The sequence below is a fragment of the Prinia subflava genome, chromosome 4, assembly GCF_021018805.1.
Source record: "Prinia subflava isolate CZ2003 ecotype Zambia chromosome 4, Cam_Psub_1.2, whole genome shotgun sequence".
In the NCBI taxonomy this organism is placed as follows: Eukaryota; Metazoa; Chordata; class Aves; order Passeriformes; family Cisticolidae; genus Prinia; species Prinia subflava.
Genome location: NC_086250.1, coordinates 37,742,867 through 37,760,781, shown reverse-complemented (window position 1 = coordinate 37,760,781; position 17,915 = coordinate 37,742,867). Strand labels below are relative to the sequence as shown.

General features: G+C 36.7%; 1 protein-coding gene across 1 annotated transcript in view; it reads left to right on the top strand.

Moving 5' to 3' along the window:
• Positions 1-17,915, top strand: part of TRHDE (thyrotropin releasing hormone degrading enzyme) — a 213,906-nt gene that overhangs the window by 33,949 nt on the left and 162,042 nt on the right. Inside the window, exon 3 of the mRNA XM_063396448.1 lies at positions 5,403-5,529. Within this exon, the coding sequence (XP_063252518.1) occupies positions 5,403-5,529 (127 nt within the window). The remainder of the gene's footprint in view (positions 1-5,402; positions 5,530-17,915) is intronic.

Here is a 17,915-nt window from a genome sequence, read left to right as displayed (position 1 = left end):
ACTTTGTTATAACAATAAATAAAAGAATACAAATGTCTTGATATGAAGCTAGCTGATGCTCCCCTAAAAACATAACATCCCTGCAAGAACAAAGGTTTCAAAGGGGCTAAATACATGACATAGGTGACATTGAGAATAATGTCTTCAAAAGCAGGCTTCAAATGTAGAAATGCATATTTAATTCTAAAATAAGAGGTGTACTCTGGTGTATGGCATGCTTCAGGCATGCAAACTTCTTACTGTAGTGTCCTGATTTCTGCCTGGTTGTCAAGTTCCTTAATTCCCTGGGAAAGCACGTTGGCAGGCTTGTGGCAAAGGTTTTTAGTATCTTCTAGTTCCAGCGGAAGAACGTTGTGCAGTTTTCTCTGGTCTTCCCTTTATCTTTAGTCAGTTTCTGTAGGGGAGAGGGTTGGACCACAGTCTTCGTGCAATTAGACACATGTAAATAAGGGATTTTCCCTTTTTATTGCCATGATCAAAATGCTGAATGTATTCCGTATTCTTCCTACCTACAGAACTGTACAAACCCTTTGGTTTGACCCAAAGTATTTCCCATAATGTGAAAAAATTACTTACCAGGTTTTTCCTTACAATTCTTCATCTGTTTAATCCTCCTCTCCTTTTCGCTTTCATTTTAATGAAAAAAAAAAAAAAAGAGAGAGAGAGAAAAGTAGTGATTTTGAAATTTCAAATAGAACAGTTCTACTTCTTTTGAATCTGTTCCTCTGTTTTTTATGTGGTGAAATTATCACTAGTCTTTGGTACAATGGAAACAATTTTGGTGAACATACTATTCTCTAGAAATTAGGGTGTCTGTTGCTGTCTAGAGATATACTTGTCAGAATTTTACCCATTGTACCTTGTACATAGTTATTAATTCACATTTTTTAAGCGCTCTGAAAGTAACAGGACTAGAAAAGCTCTCTTTTCTTTTCAAGTGCTAGCTTTCTTTTTGATGGATAATCTTTACCTGCTGTACATAGGAATATTTTCTCATGCTCTGTAGTTAATAACCTGACTTTAGTTAGATGAGATTTAAGTATGTTGCACATTTCTTTAGCATATATTATGACTCTCTGTGGGAAACAGTTCTTATTTTACAACCACATTTATCTGTTCTGGCAACCTGGTATTACAAATATTTTAAAAATTTCTTTGACTTATTTTATGTAGCAAATATTGAAATGCTGAAAGGCTAGAGAAAATGTTGCAATATTTACAAATTGTTTGTAAAAGTACGCTGTTTTACACAGCAAATACTTTTAACTAACTATAGAGGAGTAGGCTGTTGATCACTTACAACAAATACACAGAACTTGCCATACATGTTCCAGGAATGTTTTAGTATTTTTTCTGATAATGCTGCCAAAATAATTCTAAGAACTTGAGTAAGGTTACTGGTATTTTAAAAATAATCCTTCACAATGATTTTTTTGGAAATATTATCTGAGTGTGGCTGAGTATTTAAAGTTTATTTAAAACTTTAAATAAAGTTAAAGTTTATTTAAAGTTCTTATGAAACTACTCAGGGCCTCTGGAAGGCAAACAAGGGGCAACAACTTGCATTTTTGCCCACTTTAGAAAAGAATGGGAAAATATATGTTGCAGAGATTTCATTTAGAATGTCTAATAACTTTCAGATTTATTAACAAGTATCTTATAAAGAGAAGGTCTGGGTTGTAGGGCTGCAGGTACAATCCTAGTTGCTCAAACTTGTGATAGGAAGGAGAAAGTCAGTTTGGTTCCATTTGAGGGAGAAATGGAAGAGCTGGATTTTTCTTCTTCGTAGTAAGAACTCCTGATGAAAAATTGGTAGTGGTTGCAAACGTAGATGTAAAGGAGCTAAGAAACACCCCCCCCAAAATTTAGGTTAACTGTGTGAACCTTGTTATATTCATAGGTATTATTAAGTGTCATTACAAGTATGATTCCTCATAACATTTTTATGATACTTTTCACTGAGGTACACAGGGAACTATACTGCATCAGAACACCAGCAGTGTACTGTTAACATACCTGTTGTCCAAACAGAACCTGCCTTATTACTTCCAAGATGTGGAAGGTGCTTGGTGCAGGTTGTTAAGTGGTCACAACTCTGCCACCAGAGTTGCTGTGGGATGCCAAATAAGTCCCATAAACTGACAGAGTCTCATTTAGTCATTAATCATGTATTACTGATTTCGTGAATGATCAAACTAAGGCACCTGTGACCAAAACTTCTATAAAGCGTTCACCACTGCAGCAAGATGTAATGGGAACAGCGTTGTAAGTATTGGCAATAAAACTGTTAAATAGACTTGGCATTGAGAGGTATCAAGATAGGCACCCAGAATTACTCTTAGTCTCCCTTTGGTATCCACTTTTGTACATGAACATAATAGTCTAACCTAATCTTGCAAAGATTATGAAGAAGAGCATTAATAGTATTTGCAGGGCAGTGGGTGCCATTGTGGTGAGTGATGAATTATGCACTTACACTAGAAACCTGTTTGTCTTTTGTAGGAGAACATGTAGTGCTTTGAGTTAGATATTTAGGCCTGACTCTGCAGAAAATTTTGTTTTTTCTCTTACTTAAATTACTGTAAAATCAAATTCTTAGTACAGTGGTCAAATAGCCTGTGGAAAAGTATATAATGATTGGGCATTATTGTTCAGTCCAAAGCAGTTTTAGAGTAACACTACCACTTGCCTTTTGAAATGAAAGTAGTAAACAAGCGAATTATTCTGAACAAATCTCATGTCTTAATTGTCATTCTGTTTTATTTATTTAAGTTTCTCTTTGGAGCAGAATATTAAAACTTTATTACTTTTAACTGAGAATCTTCTTATAAACTAAGGAAATTGTATAGTCTCCAACTGATGGATTTGGAAGTAAGATATGGTGAAAATAAGCCCATACACGTTAAAAAATATCAGTGTGTGAAAGTTAGGGGCTTCAGTTTTAAACGTAGAGGTGTCAGCCAGAGCTCTAGACCAAGCTCCTCATGTTGTGAATGGCACCTCAGAATATGTAATTCAAAGCAGCTATCCAGGTCGCAGAATGTTACAGACTGTCCCCTGCAGTGGCCCTCTGCTAACCAGGAGGGAATTTCTGAGGCTGGGGTAGGTCTGTAATGATGTGTCTTAAGATTCTCCATACATTTTATGCTCAGTGGTTGCTGGGGGAAGGGCAGAAGCAAGACCCAGTGTTTGAAGATGGTTGACTGCTTTTGCAGTATCTGTTGCCTCAAAGCCCCTGAGATGCCTGGGCAGAGGCACGGGTAGTTTCTGCAGCATGTTCCAGCTTAGGGGTGACCTTGGTGTGAGCCATGGAGGCTTGGCAGTCTGGTTCTGAGCAGGCAAGAGAGGCACAGGGGGAAACTTTACAGGCAAAATAGAACTACATTCCGCGTTAGGCAGGAGACAAATGAGAGTTTGCAGCATTGCAGCTTTCGTACCTTGGCTCCATCTCAGATACCGTTAAATGCCTTTTCTATATTTGCCAGGAGACATTCATTGTAATGCAATAAGTTGAACCCTGATTTTTCTTCTATCTGCCTATTATTTTCTTCCCTTCCATTGTCTTTTTTCTTATTATGGACAGATTTGGCCACTGTCAAATTGGATGATTTTTTGCATACTTGGTTGACTGACTCTTTTTTTTTTCCCCAATTTGTTGATACAGTCAACTGTGCCAGTAAGGCAATTACGCAAAATTGTGTATGAAGGTTTAATGATACAAAACAGTGTTCATCACAAATCTAATTGTGATTCTTAGCATCCTTCCATAAACTCTGTGGCTAATATCTATTTTGTTAAAATTTGTATTCAGTTTAGTAGATAAAGGAACATTTAATGTACCTGTCACTGTTAACTTTGAAAGGAAGCAATAAATAAAAATAGTGATTTGGAGGAGTTCAGATAATGATCTGTGTGCTTTCAGGTAGTGATTATAAGAAGTCTGCTTTATTACATATCTCGTCAGGTTACCTGTTTTACATTATCAATGATAACTATGTATGGTTGTGCCTCAAGTCTAATACAACACAAAGATTAAATACAAAGATGGACATTGTAGTGAAGCAAAAAATGTGTCTCCGTACTGAAACCCAAGAGACAGTGTGCTAAAAGAGAATTGACAGGTACACCGTTCTTAGGCTTGACATCTGGTTTCCGCTTGGATAACAGAACTGGTTCAGGAAAAGAGCAGGAAAGCAATACTTGGTAATACTTCCACTGAAGCCAAAAATCACATTGCCTTTTCTTAATCCAGAATAGAGCAGTTAGAAACATTCCAAAGCTGATATTTCTCCATCATATTTGCACCAGTATTTTCTGATTTCTGTGCTACTGCTTTCCTCGGAGCCCTGGCTGGGATTTAATCCTACCAGAGATTGTACTGGCAAGTCAGATATTATTATTAGGATTGACATTTAGTAGAGTCTCATTTACGTCAGGTCATTATGTACTGCAGGGAGAGACCTTCTGCCACAGTCACTAGAGACAAAGCACATGCTACTTCCATCAGGCAGGGTATGCGGAGGGAGAACGTAAAGTGGTTCTCCTTTCTATCCTCTTCTTGGTTAGCAATTTTAGGCTCTATGTCATCTTTGCATGAAGGAAGCACTACAGACTGTAAGGACAAGGAAGACGTAATAACCCAGCAGTGCTTTTTGCTACCTCCCTAATGAGGGTCACACTTGGATGCTGAATTACGAAGGTGAGTTCTGTTCACTTGGTTCACTCCAGATATTGAAATGTGTGAGCTGTGTTATACTGAACAGAGCAGTCTGTGGCTTATATAAACAGCTTTAATTTACTGCTTTCTGAAAACAGAGGCCTGAAGCAATCATGGAGGTTTCAGGAATGTTAATTGTTTGTGTACATGAATGAGCTTAGAAATGGTGGTTTCTGCAGTCTTCCCATAGCTCATCGAGGGTAACGGTGTCACTGCCGGAGAAAAGAAAAGGCAACGATTATTTTTTTTCTTCACATGCTACTAATATTTTCAGGGCTTGATATAATGTGCCTTTAACAAACCATGAACTCTCCTACTGAGTCACTGCATCCTGCCTACATTCAGTGTAGGCAGAGAACCATTATACTAATCCACTCTTCCGTCATATCTCTAGCAAACACATGTATTTTCTTCGAATATTTATTTTGATACAAGGACTGCAAATTTTTTTTTTGGCAATACAAATAAGTAGGCGATTGTGACTTCTGAACTTTGTAACTTTAATTGTGGTAGTTCTGGTTTTCAGCTATGATATGATTTGACAAATGTATGATAATTTTATTTGGCATTAAGGGAATAATCTTGCTACCTCACAGCAACCTTAGAGTAATTCTTTCACCTCTGCAGGTAGGATAGGTTTAAAAGGCAGATGCTGAAATTGGACTTCTGCTTTGTTTTTTAACAGGTACGGTTATATGCAAGGCCTGATGCAATCCGAAGAGGATCAGGGGACTATGCTCTAAATATTACAAGGAGACTCATTGAGTTTTATGAAGATTATTTTAAAGTGCCCTATTCCCTGCCAAAATTAGGTAAGATTTCCCAAAGAATGTGAAGTTAACCCAAAAATGAGAGATTAAGCCAGCTATTTTAAAGGATTGTAATGTAGTGGATTTCAAGTTTAATGTTTAGGTTAATTTGGGAGGATCAGTAAGTAAGAAATTTTTCCTTGTGGAGGAAGGGAAGCCAAGCTATACTTTCTCCAACCTGGAACTGAAAGGAGCAGGACGCAGTCAGTATTTACAGTTGTTAGACAATGGGTAGAGAACCTGAGACCTTTCACTGATAAGTGGGCTGGGGTTTCTTTGTTTTTCCTGTTTTTTTTGTTGTCTGTTTTAGTCCTTACTCCTATGAGATAGCCACTGGAAGATGTTTGTTCTGTAATACTTGTACCTTGGTGTCTAACAGAAGTGAAAAATTTGTGGAAATTGGCAACCTGTAGCAGTACAAGACTGTGGGCTTGTTTTTCCTTTTTTGGTTTTATGGCTCATATGGCTTATTAATAATGATTAATAGACAACCTTATTGTCTTGTTGTTTATTGAAAAAAATGCTGTGAACTTGTTTTACTGTGACCTAAATGTAAACCCCATAAATTTCTATTATTTTTTAAAAACAGTTTCTTCTCATCCTCCCTTTCACCACAATCAGTTGGTCTCCTGCTCATTTCAATACTTCCCACAGAATTATTATGCCCTCCCTCCTTTGGAGCATGTTTGATAAAGATTCTGAAAAGCCTATTGCTCAGCAGCAGGAAGAGAGCATGTATTTGATCAGAAATACAGAGTTGCAACCACAGATCCTTCTAGGAAGTCAGGGTTTATTTCATTAAATCCCTTGCCTGCTGAGTAGGTTTATTGGATTTACAGCTAATGATGTAGGACATTGTAATTGATGTTTCTAGATGAGTGTATTGCATGAATATTTTTCTAAGTATATTTTGGCATTTATTTCTTGGTGTCTTTTAATAACAGGTGTTATTAAAAGTGTTCTCCTAGAGAAATATGCAGATAGGTTAAACAAGCATATGGCATATTCAAGTATACACAAACTTTCTGTGTATACTTTCATGTATGTTTTCAAGCGTGTTAATGTTTTGTAAAGGAAGTTCTAGACTTACAGGGACCAAAAATTTAGAGGGGAAAAAAAATCAAGAACTTGTTGAATAGAAAAGATGAGAATAGAATGGTTTTGGTTGAAAGGGATCTTAAAGAACATCTAAACATCCAGACATCATTACTTCAGGTTGTTTATTGAGAATGCCAGCTGGCAGCAGTGGTAGTAACTGTATCTGCTTCAGAGTATCATTCAAAGTTGTAACATATGGTTTTTAAACTCAACATGCTATATCCATTGTCATTGTGCAGTAGCATATCTTTTAGAAAAATCTCATTGTAAGTGAATATATTCCAGTTTGCATTTTTTTGGAACAGAATGAGAGGAATAATCACAAGAAAAACTGTATTTTTTCATCAAATATTTCCAGTAAAATTGGTATTAGGAAATACTGCATGAAAATTTTGGCCATTCAGTAGTGATGCTATGCAACTAATTACTATAGACAATTTTTTATAATATAGTAAGGTTGAATTTATTACCATAAATATAGGAAGAAAAATTTCTAAACTTAGTGATGTAAATATTAAAAAAAAAAAATCTACGTATTAATACAGGTATATTTGATCCAGTTCATCCAAATGCTGCTGTGTTTAAGCATGTGCTGGTCTTTAACCTGAAAGAGCACTGAATTTTTATTTTTGTTTTAAACTTGAAGAAAAATTCAAAGGTTAGAAGGTTAGGGACAGTAGTCTGATGGGTGAATAGAAGGACTAAAAATGGTAATACTGTAATCTGTCTATGATAGGGATTTTGCAGTAGTATTGAAGAATTTGCCAAATGAAAAGACAAAACAGCATTAGCAGTTGAAAAAGCGTGTATCAGGTAGATGTGTTGATATTGAAAATGCACCTGGGCTCTCCAAAAGCTTAGGACTCACCTAATTTACTGCTGTCAGCACTGAGAAGGATTGAGTACTTTATTAAGGTTTGAAGAAAAATGAGCATGTTTTCTTCGGTGGGGCATTTCAGAAGTTTTTGATTTCACTTCTAAATGTGAAAGTGGGAGTGAAAAATGAAGAATGTACTTTGGAAAGCTTTTTAATGCCAACAGTTTTATAAAAAGTGTTCTGTTTCAAACTTTGATGTGTTTTAAAAAAAATTGTTTCATGTGCTTTGTACTTTTAACAAGAAGTAACTTAACCGTACATAATTAATGTAATTATTCTGGTTGAAAGCACAATTTATGTTTACAAAATAATTTTGTTGAAGTACTGACCAGTTGACTGTGTAGATGCTGTACTGGCTATTGAGTGAGACATTTTTGATGTCCATGGTGTTAGTGGGGCTGTGTGTGTTGGAGTTGGAACTACAGGTGTCCAGGTCTCCCTGGACAAGGGACCTGCCACCCTTGGCAAAGCACTTTGTCATCTATGTGGTCATCCATTTGAACTCTCTGTATGGAAGCAGTATCTGAGGACATTTAGGCTCTTTAGATGTGTTGCTATATCAGAAGGATCTGTGTTCATTTGTTCACTTCTGAGTCCTTGAGGTCCACGTCCAAGGCATTTGAAACTAGTGCTCCTTACTTGAGTTTATAATACACCCGCCAGTGTTCTCTACAGGAGCCAGTTCCTCCTGTTGCTCTTCACTGCCTGGCTGGTGGTGACCAGGCTTTCTTGCTGTGCTTACAAGCAATCAGACGGCTAAGATTTTTTTTGCATCTTATATGTTACTGCCTTCTGAATGCACTGGAGAAGTAGATTTTTTGTTTTCCAGTTGATGTGGATTCTGATAATGAATGTGAAATGGGAATTTCTCTAATTGGAATAAACAATTTCCACAGTTAAAAGTTCTCCTTAGCATGTAGGTCCCTGCTTTGTTTTTTTTTTTTCCAGTTCATACTCTGAACTGGAAGGTGCTTGTGTAAGGTTTCAAACCAATAATTTTTATATGAATTTCATTTATGAAAAATAGATTATGTCTTTTAAAAAAACCCTAGATTTTTCCAAGACTATATTATCATTGTAAATATTACTTAAAGTGATGGGTAGATACATTACTGAATTTTATTTAATCTAAAAAGATATGCAGAGGAGTTTTTGATTATATTAAATACTTATATTCATTTAATAATATTATTATTTAATTATAGTAATTATAACTATACTATATATACTATATTATATAACAATATTATATTTAATATTATAATTAATCTAATTACATTAATTATAATTAATTATATTTAATATTTCATATTATATATATAGAATACATCATGTTACATCATATTACATCAATCTCCTATTCTATTTGATATATTTAATTATATTTTAATTATATTCCTATGGCTAGTGAATACAGATATTTCTGTATTTATATCACATAGTTATTTTTAATCCTGTCTGCACTACACAAAAAACTGCTTTGTATGCATAGAGCTTTTTCTTATGAGGGTCTTTGAGACTGGAAAGATCTTGAATTTTTCCCCCTGAAGTGCTGACCAGTTGCTGTTTTGTAATGCACAGAGCATAGAAACTTAAAAAAAAACCAAACAGAAAAACCACCTTAAAAGAAAGGCTTCAAAAATCAAAGTAAAAGTCATGCTATGGGCAATGAAAAGGTGATCAAGCCCTCTTGCCATGTGGACAGCTGTGATTCTTTAGCTGTAAATGGTTTGAGGTAGGATGGGTTGACTGGCTTTTCCCACCAAGACTCCACAGCATGTGGGGTCACATGAGAGTGGAGTGACAGAATCCTCTCCCTCACCCTGCTGGTCACACTGCTTGATACAGCCCAGATTGGCTCATGTCCAGCCTCTCCTCCACCAACACCCCTAAGTGAAATGTATTTTAAGGCTTCTTAAAGTCTTTTTTTGTAGATTTTCTGTATAGTAAACTTTGAAGTTTCATCTGATAATATTTTATGTGGTTTTTATTTGGTGTTTTTTTTGTTTCCTCTACAGATATGGTTGGGGTACTAATTACCTGCCTCCTGCAAAAATTTTATGGTTTTGTTTTCATTATGCTGCATAAAACAATTTGAAGTTGTGAAAGCAAAGTCTCAGAAAATGATTTTCCAAGGGATTTAATGAACATGGTGCAGTAGAAGACAAGATTAGACCATTAACGTTTGCTCATAGAGTATTTTTGGAGGATTCTGTTTTTAAAGTATGTCACTGAAGAATTTAAACTCTTTCCTATGATGTAAAAAATAGCTCAGCCATTAGAATGAAGAAGTCTAGTAAGGGAGTGTTCCCATACTGATTTTTAAAAGAAATGCACGTACCTCTGTTCCATTCCCTAATGCTGACAGTGAATATTTTGGTGAGAGAGAACTGCTGCTCCTGGTGCCAATGTGAGTCATTGCAGGCCCAGAGAAAAAAAGGCTTGTTCTGTTAGCCAGGTGACTTGCTGTGAGCACTGGAGATTAACTGCTCATTTTGATTGAAGTGCTTTACTGTTAGCTTGACTCTTGGACATGCTCCTAACCTATTCACTGCAATGTTACCTTCTGCCCTGCTTGACCTTCCATCATCTCCATCAGCAGTTCTTGTGCTACTGCTTTCTTCCCCCTCCGTTGTCCTTCCTTCTGTCTCTGCTGCTCCTTGTAGGGTGAGTCTCCACGTTGTTGCCTGCATTGTCTGCTTAAGTTACACGAAAAGTTTCACAGTTCTACCCTCGTGCTTTCTCTCCAGCAAGGGAAGGCTTCCTGCCACCTGTCCTTCTCTGAACTGAAATTACTGTACAACACCAAGCAAGATGGCATGTTTTTTCATCTCTATCTATAAAATTAGAGCATTAATTAGTACTTCTGGAATGGGGAAGGTGGGAGAGCAGTCACTAAAGAACTTGATTTATGTGCCTAAACATAATTAACTAGTACTATTAAATGCCAGGGGATATCATGGCAACTTTTAACTATTGTCCTGCTGGCTTTCAGATGAGATTCTGTTGGGCCATGGCTTGCCCATACCTGACAGTTTCACATGGATTATTGTTTTTTAATAGCTTTTAACATCTCAGTTGGGGCTATCACCCGTGTTTAGGCAGAAGAGTTGAAGCCTGCTATTTTCTTTGACCAACTAATTGAAGCAAGCATAATGCTTCTGCACACAGAGGACTGTTTGTTGATATGGTCATTCCTAGAAACTGTATCACTTCTTCTGTTTCTGGTTTTAGCATGCAAGGGAACTTTTTTTTTTTCCTTATTTTTTCTTTTTTTTTCTTTTTTTTCTTTTTTTTCTTTTTTTTCTTTTTTTCTCTAAGCTGTGAGCACCTCAAAACAGAAACTGGTCAGGACACTGGGGGAAAAATTCCAGCGCCAGCCATAGGGAAATGCAATGTATTTTCACAGAACAATGCTTTGACATAGAAAAGGAACTGTGAATTACTAAATTGAAACAAACCACATAGGAAATCAATCCATAGTATGATATTAACAAAGAAGGGAAAAATAGTCATAACTTAGGACTTACTCTTACTGTATTGCTCTAAACTATTTCATGTGTTAAAGCAATTATTTCCATTAGTGAGTTTAGTACAGCTCACAGTAGACGTTCTAACAGATTTTGGAAATTTTTTAAGGGGTACCTGATCTCTCTGTTGCATTAGCATGGTAAGGCTGATATTGTTTGCCGGAGATGGCAAAAGCTATGTATAGGAATAAAGTAGCCTTATACAGAATAAAGATGAATGGGCCCTGGTGGAAATAATCCCCTTCTGAATGGAATGCTTTCATTACGTTGTGATTTCCCTTTCCTCTTAACTGTGACATGAATAGAATCCATAGCTCTCAGATAAGGAGGGTGTTCAGACAGGAGTATTACCGAATTGCCAGTAGCAATTCAGTCAGCCCATAGTAAAAAGAAGGTGACCGAGTCTGATAGTGTCCCCACCGGCTACTTGGCTAAATCAGCTTAGTTTTTAAATGAGTAATTAAAAAAAAAAAAAAAAAACAAAAGAAAAACAAACAAACAAACACCTGCGAGTGATGCTGTTATGAGAGGGTAATAGGAAATGGGATTGTGGGAGATTCCCTGGAAATGTCAGGGCTGTTTTTGAGCCAGGAGGATCCTTCATCTGAATGCAAATAGATTTTTCCAAGCTGCTCTTCAGTATGTCATTTGAGCAGTTAGTATCAGTATAGAAGTGGGTGCACTGAATTTCAGCAGTGTCTATTCTTAGTTCTCTACCTTGTGAGAAACACAGATGCCTTCAGAAAATGATGCATTTCATCATGAGTTAAGAGAAATAAATCTTGGCTAAGAAGGTACCAGTAAAGGTATCTTTTTTGACCACACAGAGAGGAAATGAATAGGGATAGTTTAAAATTGATCTCTGGTTTTTAGATGGATAAAAGATGAGGTGAATGCTTCTGTAGGATTTACAAAATGGGGTAAGATCTTTGACAGACACAGAAACCCCATAGAAATTATGGGAATCACCAGAAAACTGTGTGACTTCTGCCTGGTATGAGATAGTTAAATGCCTAAAAGCACATGAATTCAAAATACCTTTTACATAGCTGTGACTGAAGTAGTTTTCATTATAGTTCCTTTCACTTGCCTGAGCAGAGCTTTCATACCTGATTGACCATGTCCAGCTTTTGAACCAATTTTATTTTTAAGAGAGGCTACAGAATTTTAATAACCTTAGATTAGAGTCAAGAGGGTTGATCAGAGACTCACCAGTAGCTGAGACCTTTCATACCAGCAGTTGTAGCTTTATTTTAAAGGAACGTGTGTAGGAAAAGCTTAGGCCTTTGGTCCACAGTGAACTTCATGTTTGTATAGACATTATGAAAAGTAGGTTTTTTTATTGGATAGGGTCTATATGTCATTAGGATACTGTGAGAGTTACTTTCTGTGCATGGTGTGACACTATGAAAGTTACCAAGCAAAGCTCAGAGCTACATAGCAGAAAAACAAATACAAAAGGGTTTGGGAAAAAGATTAATGATATCACTGAGGATACTGTGCTAGATTTAGATGGTGCTCAAGAAAAGGGGTGTGTGAATCCTTGGGCAATGTATAGGAAGATTGAATTGCAGTAGAATGTGCTAGACCATGAATCTTTTTCTTTTGAAAATTGTACCTATAGCATTTAGTATGAATGAAGTAGGTAATGCAGTTGATCTATATCAATTAGAGTACCGAGGAGAAAGTTACGGCCTTTTCTCTCAGAATTGAGGTAGACACCTGATACCATCTATGTTTAAAATACAACAGAAGTATTACACAATCTGCTCAAGTATGTTGGCCTATGGTAGAAGAGGAAATGGCTGTTGTTGACCTAAAGAAACGTACAGTCTCCTTATGCAGTCTTATACACTGGGCATTATTTAAACAGCACCTTCAAGTGAACTGTATATTTACAAACAAAGCTAATGGAGTAATGCAATGGAGTAATGTGTTCATAATGACAATATTTGAGTAAATATGAAAGTTGATTCCTGACTTGCTTGATTATCTGTAATTTTGGTTGTATGACAAACTTTAAATAATTTCAAGTTCAATTCATGAAGGTTCCAGTTTTCATTTAACCTTACAGCTTCAAATGGAAGGAGGGTAAACAAGGATGCTATGGTGACTCCTATTTTTTCTATCTTAACATGTGAAGTGGAGGATGTCCTGAAGAGTGAAACTTGGCAAAATCAAAGTGTTGTACTGGTGAGAAAAAAAAAAAGGCAGCTTATAGGACTGTACACATCAAACACTGACACAGTTCACTCAGACTTTTTCTTTAACATGTGCAGTTTGAGTACAGGTCAATTCTATTTTTTTTTTTTTTTAATAGAATTTTGTTTTGGTGTGAATTGATTGAGACAGGTAGTTTCACGTACTTTAGTAGCAGCAATGGCAGCATTATCTTCTGCTAGTATTTTCTTCTCATTCAGCATTGTGATTTTTGACCTCCCACATTTGATTTGAAAAGTGAAGACAACTCAGTTGCAAGCCGGACTGAGAAACAAGTTCAGATGAGTCTAAGAGGAACTATAAATCAATGCAATGGAATCTTTTTTCCATTCCTGTCTAAAAACGTGTTCTGTACCAGTTTTAGCCCTGCCTAGTGTTGTGCCTGCTGAACCCTATAGTTCCTGTGTTGGTTCTCCAGCCCTGGAAAAGTTAATGTCATGACAGTGTTCAGAGTCATATTTCAGAAGCACAATTTTATTTATCCAGAAAGTCGTACTATAGCCTATTTTATTGGTCAAAACAGCAAGAAGGCCTTAAAAGACATTTTTCCTGCATCTCTCCCTCAGTGGAGTCATTTAGAGCTGTTAGGGTTTGTGTAACTCCTTGTCTTCCTTCTCTTAGGGTAAGCCTGCTGTTTGAAGAGTTAGCAAACTGATTTAGGAAGCTTAACTGTAGTTTCAGAGCTAGTCTGTACCTTCTGCTAGTTATTCAAAGTCTCTGAATGGCTGGGGTGACAACTTCCTGAAGAAAGACTAAAAGGGGATTTTAACAATACTTGCATTGTGTTGTTCCTTTTGCATAGGTAGCAATTGTTTTCACAACAATTTCAAAAATCCTGCTGTCAGTTTCATGCTGATTATTAGGACCTTTAGAAGTATGTCAGTTTATTCATTTTTTGTAACAGTATCATTGCTAAAAGTAAGGGAGAAGAAGAATTGGGTTTTGGTTTTTTGTTTTCTTTTTTCCTCCCCCTGCAGCACTGAAGAAGTGTTCCTGTTAACTCTCCATGTTTTCAGTTTTAAAGGATTGTGCTCCTTTGGGGTAGTTTATTACGCCTTCCAGATGGTGTTGTGACAAAGTTTGTTTTCCATTAGATGCTGATTTGAGGGCAGCAAATGTATTACATTGAGAAACAGAAGTTTCGCTAGGCAAAACTGATGATAAAGTGCTTTGCCCACTGCCTCATTTAAGCTGCTTTGTATTTGGCTTTGCTTATTTTCTTATGGTTGTTTTGAAATATGCATGTATGTATTTTAAAATGTTACCTATTCACACATAATGTAATGTCAAGATCATGACAACTCCATAATTGTCCCTACTAAGGACATTCTTCTTTACTATGAACCTTGTGCCATAAAGAAAATAGATGAGGGAAGTACACATGCACACACACACACAAAATAATCTAAGTAATATTCTTCCTAGTAAATTTAAAAGGTATGCATTGCCGGTGTAGTGAGAGTTCGAAAAAAGTTACCACTTACTGAAAATATCCTGAGTATTAGAAACAGTTAAAAATCTTTATGTAGATGTATAAAAATGAGCATTCACATTTTCTGAACTGTAAAAAAACCCCTACAGATACAGATGTAAAGAAGATACATTTTCATATATCAGCACAGAGCATGCAAAGTTTCTTTCAAGGGATTATGATAGTGTCTTGAAAAGATCATAACACATTAAAGTGGGACTTAAGTAGGCCAGAGATTTCTGTTCATACAAAAGGTATGAGAAAGTGTAAAGCTACTGAGCTGAATAAACCTATTGCTGCTGGCTAGATTCTGCTGGCTTAGTTATAAACCTTCCACCTGTACTAGCTAGTTTCTGTAAGCTACTGAAATTCAAAGGGATGTGTGCTCACCTTCTATTGCTTTTGCTAAGGATATTGTAACTGAAAAATATCCTAACACAATGAATTGTGCTACGTTTGCAGTTCCATGCCTGAAGCAACTTCATTTTTACATTATGGAAACCAATGATTTTCAGTGTAACAATGAAAATATTAAGATGGCTGAACAACTTTAATTTAAACAAGTGAATTACCATTGTGCATTCCCCCTTGCCCCACCTTGCTTCCTGTGTGCTGGCAAGCTTCTTAAAATGGTATATGTACATTGACAGAATTAATTAAGATTCTGTGGAGATCTCTGGTAGGTACTGCTGAAGTTGCTTTCCGTCTTGTGGTATATGAATTCTCCTTTTATTTTCTTCTAATTTATTTAAATGCCATCTGCTTGTGTATTTAAACCATAACATTTCCAGATTCAGGATCAGTACTGTGACTGTGATTTCTGTCGCTCTCTCTGATTCTTATCACTAACACTTCTAACAAAGCTGTCCTCATGAAGATGTGTATTTGTCATAGTGATAGCACACTTCAGGAAGAGTATTAAGCCAAAACAACTCCCACTGTTCAACTAAAAAATATGCTCCTTGTCATATGCTACTGAAATTAAATTTAGGCAACATTTTAATCTAGAAAAATCCAGTTGCTTTTTCTTCTTGGAGTGTTCGGCACTGCTGCACATTGTTCTGCTTTTGTAACTTACTGGGCAGTCGAATCCTGAGTGGGTCAGAGCAGCAGGGAAGGGGAGAGGTACACAAAAGAACTTAGAAATGTATTCTGGAGTCCCTTGTCATAAGTTTCTGCAGCTATTGCTGTCACTCTGGAGGGCTTAGATAAATCTTTAGAACCTGCTTCCAAAATAGTCCCCGAGTTTGTGGCTTTGTAATTGATCCTGAGCTGGGCAAGCATAGGGAACTTATCAGTGGAACGGATCATGCCAGAAGAGCTCTTGATAGGTATTTTATTCAGCAGGGGCTTTGATCTATCACCACCACTATGACACTAGGTTTCCTTTTGAAGTCATGTTGTAAAAGCACAGGTAATTTGACAGAACTTTAATTACATGTGGCTCTTAATGATGTGACTCCCAAACAGTAACAGAGGTTAGTGGTTGAATTCCTCATAGGAAATTATGTGAAAGGTTTCCATGGTTGTTATAGTACGTAAGCACATTGTAATCTTTGCTTACATGTAATGCATTTGCGCATGGACAAACACCACAGTTCTGTTGTCCTACTTAGATACTCAGTTGAAAGCCAAAGAGTGCTAAGAGGTGAGGGCAGGCAGATGTTTTGCTGGTCAAATGTGTATAAAATGTTCAGTTGTCAGATAGAATCTGCATAAGCATTGAGTCAGTAGGCAGCTGGAACTTGCATCCTTTCATGGTTAAGTACTGATGATTCCTGTGAGGGACATACAAGTGACTGCAATATTTCCCACTTTAAAGTTGGGCTGAGAAGTGTTCTTCCTAGGGTGCTTGTTCTCAGGTGTGGAAATACATAAATCTTCACAAAACTGTCAGCCATAACTTAGATACATAGAAAAATGCATTATATGTCTTTTCACTGGTAATGTGAAAATCAATTCCTAGGCATCTTTTCTCCGTATTTTTGAAATGTTTTAAGCTTTGCTTCTCTCTTAAGGTAATCACAGACAATTGAATTTTAAGAAGAAGCAGGCTGTTACTCAGTAACAAACAGATGCATTAGAAATGCAGTTTTATGCTTCATGCCATATCTCCGGGATTTCTGTAGAAAACGTATAACAGTTTCCAAGTGATTAAAAGGGTCTGAATTGTACAAGTTACGATTGATAACACAATGATCTTACGCAGCTCTTAATAAAACCTTCCAAAGACAAGAATGTTGCCAAGTGATACTGAAGGATATTTGACTCTAAGTCTTTCAGAGTAATAGTGACCAGACAGCTGTCTGTAATGCTTATTTTGTGTTTGAGGACAGCTGGATGGAAGTCCAACCCAGAAAAATTCACCACTTTATCTTTGTCAGTCTATTTCTTGAAAAAAACTCAAAAGCTTGCTCTTTGTAATCAAAATACAATTGCTGTGTGACAGCTTTGATGTGGAGTATAAAATGGTCAAATCTTAGTACACAGCTGAAGGATAATTTAATGTTTCAATAATGAAGTGCAGAAAAATAACAAGTGAGTAAAATGTAATTTTTAAACATTAAAAGCAAATCTTCCTACAAGTAGTTCTAATCTTTGAAATTTTACATATACTTGTCTGTGAATGTTCCTTTAACATTATTCTCTCTATTCAACCATATAACCTGCCTGTACTTTATGATGGTAAGCCTGTAAAGACTAGGAACACAGATCTATAGATAAATTCCAGTCAGCAGATGCCAGATTTTTATGGAGGCTCTCCCAAACTGTAGTTCCCTCCTTTTTGCTGTCATATATAACAAGTGTAAGTCTGATCATGGAACCAAGAAGTGTGCGCCATGGGATAAGGAATCTGGGAACAGAGAGTCTTACAAGCATGAGATGACTTTGGAAATGTGGTTAATGACAAGATTGGGTGTGCTGGTTTTTGCTGGTGTAGAATTAATTTTCTTTCAGTGGCTGGTGTGGGGCTGTGTTTTGTGTTTGTGCTGAACACTGTGTTCAGAACACAGGGATGTTTCTGTTACTGCTGGGCAGGGCTTACTCAGAGCCAAGGCCTTTTCTGCTTTTCATGCTGCCACGCTGGTGAGGGGGCTGGGGGTGCCTGGAAGCTGGGAGGGGACACAGCCAGGACATGTCACCCAAACTGACCAAAGGGCTATTCCAGACCACCTGACACCATGCTCAGTGT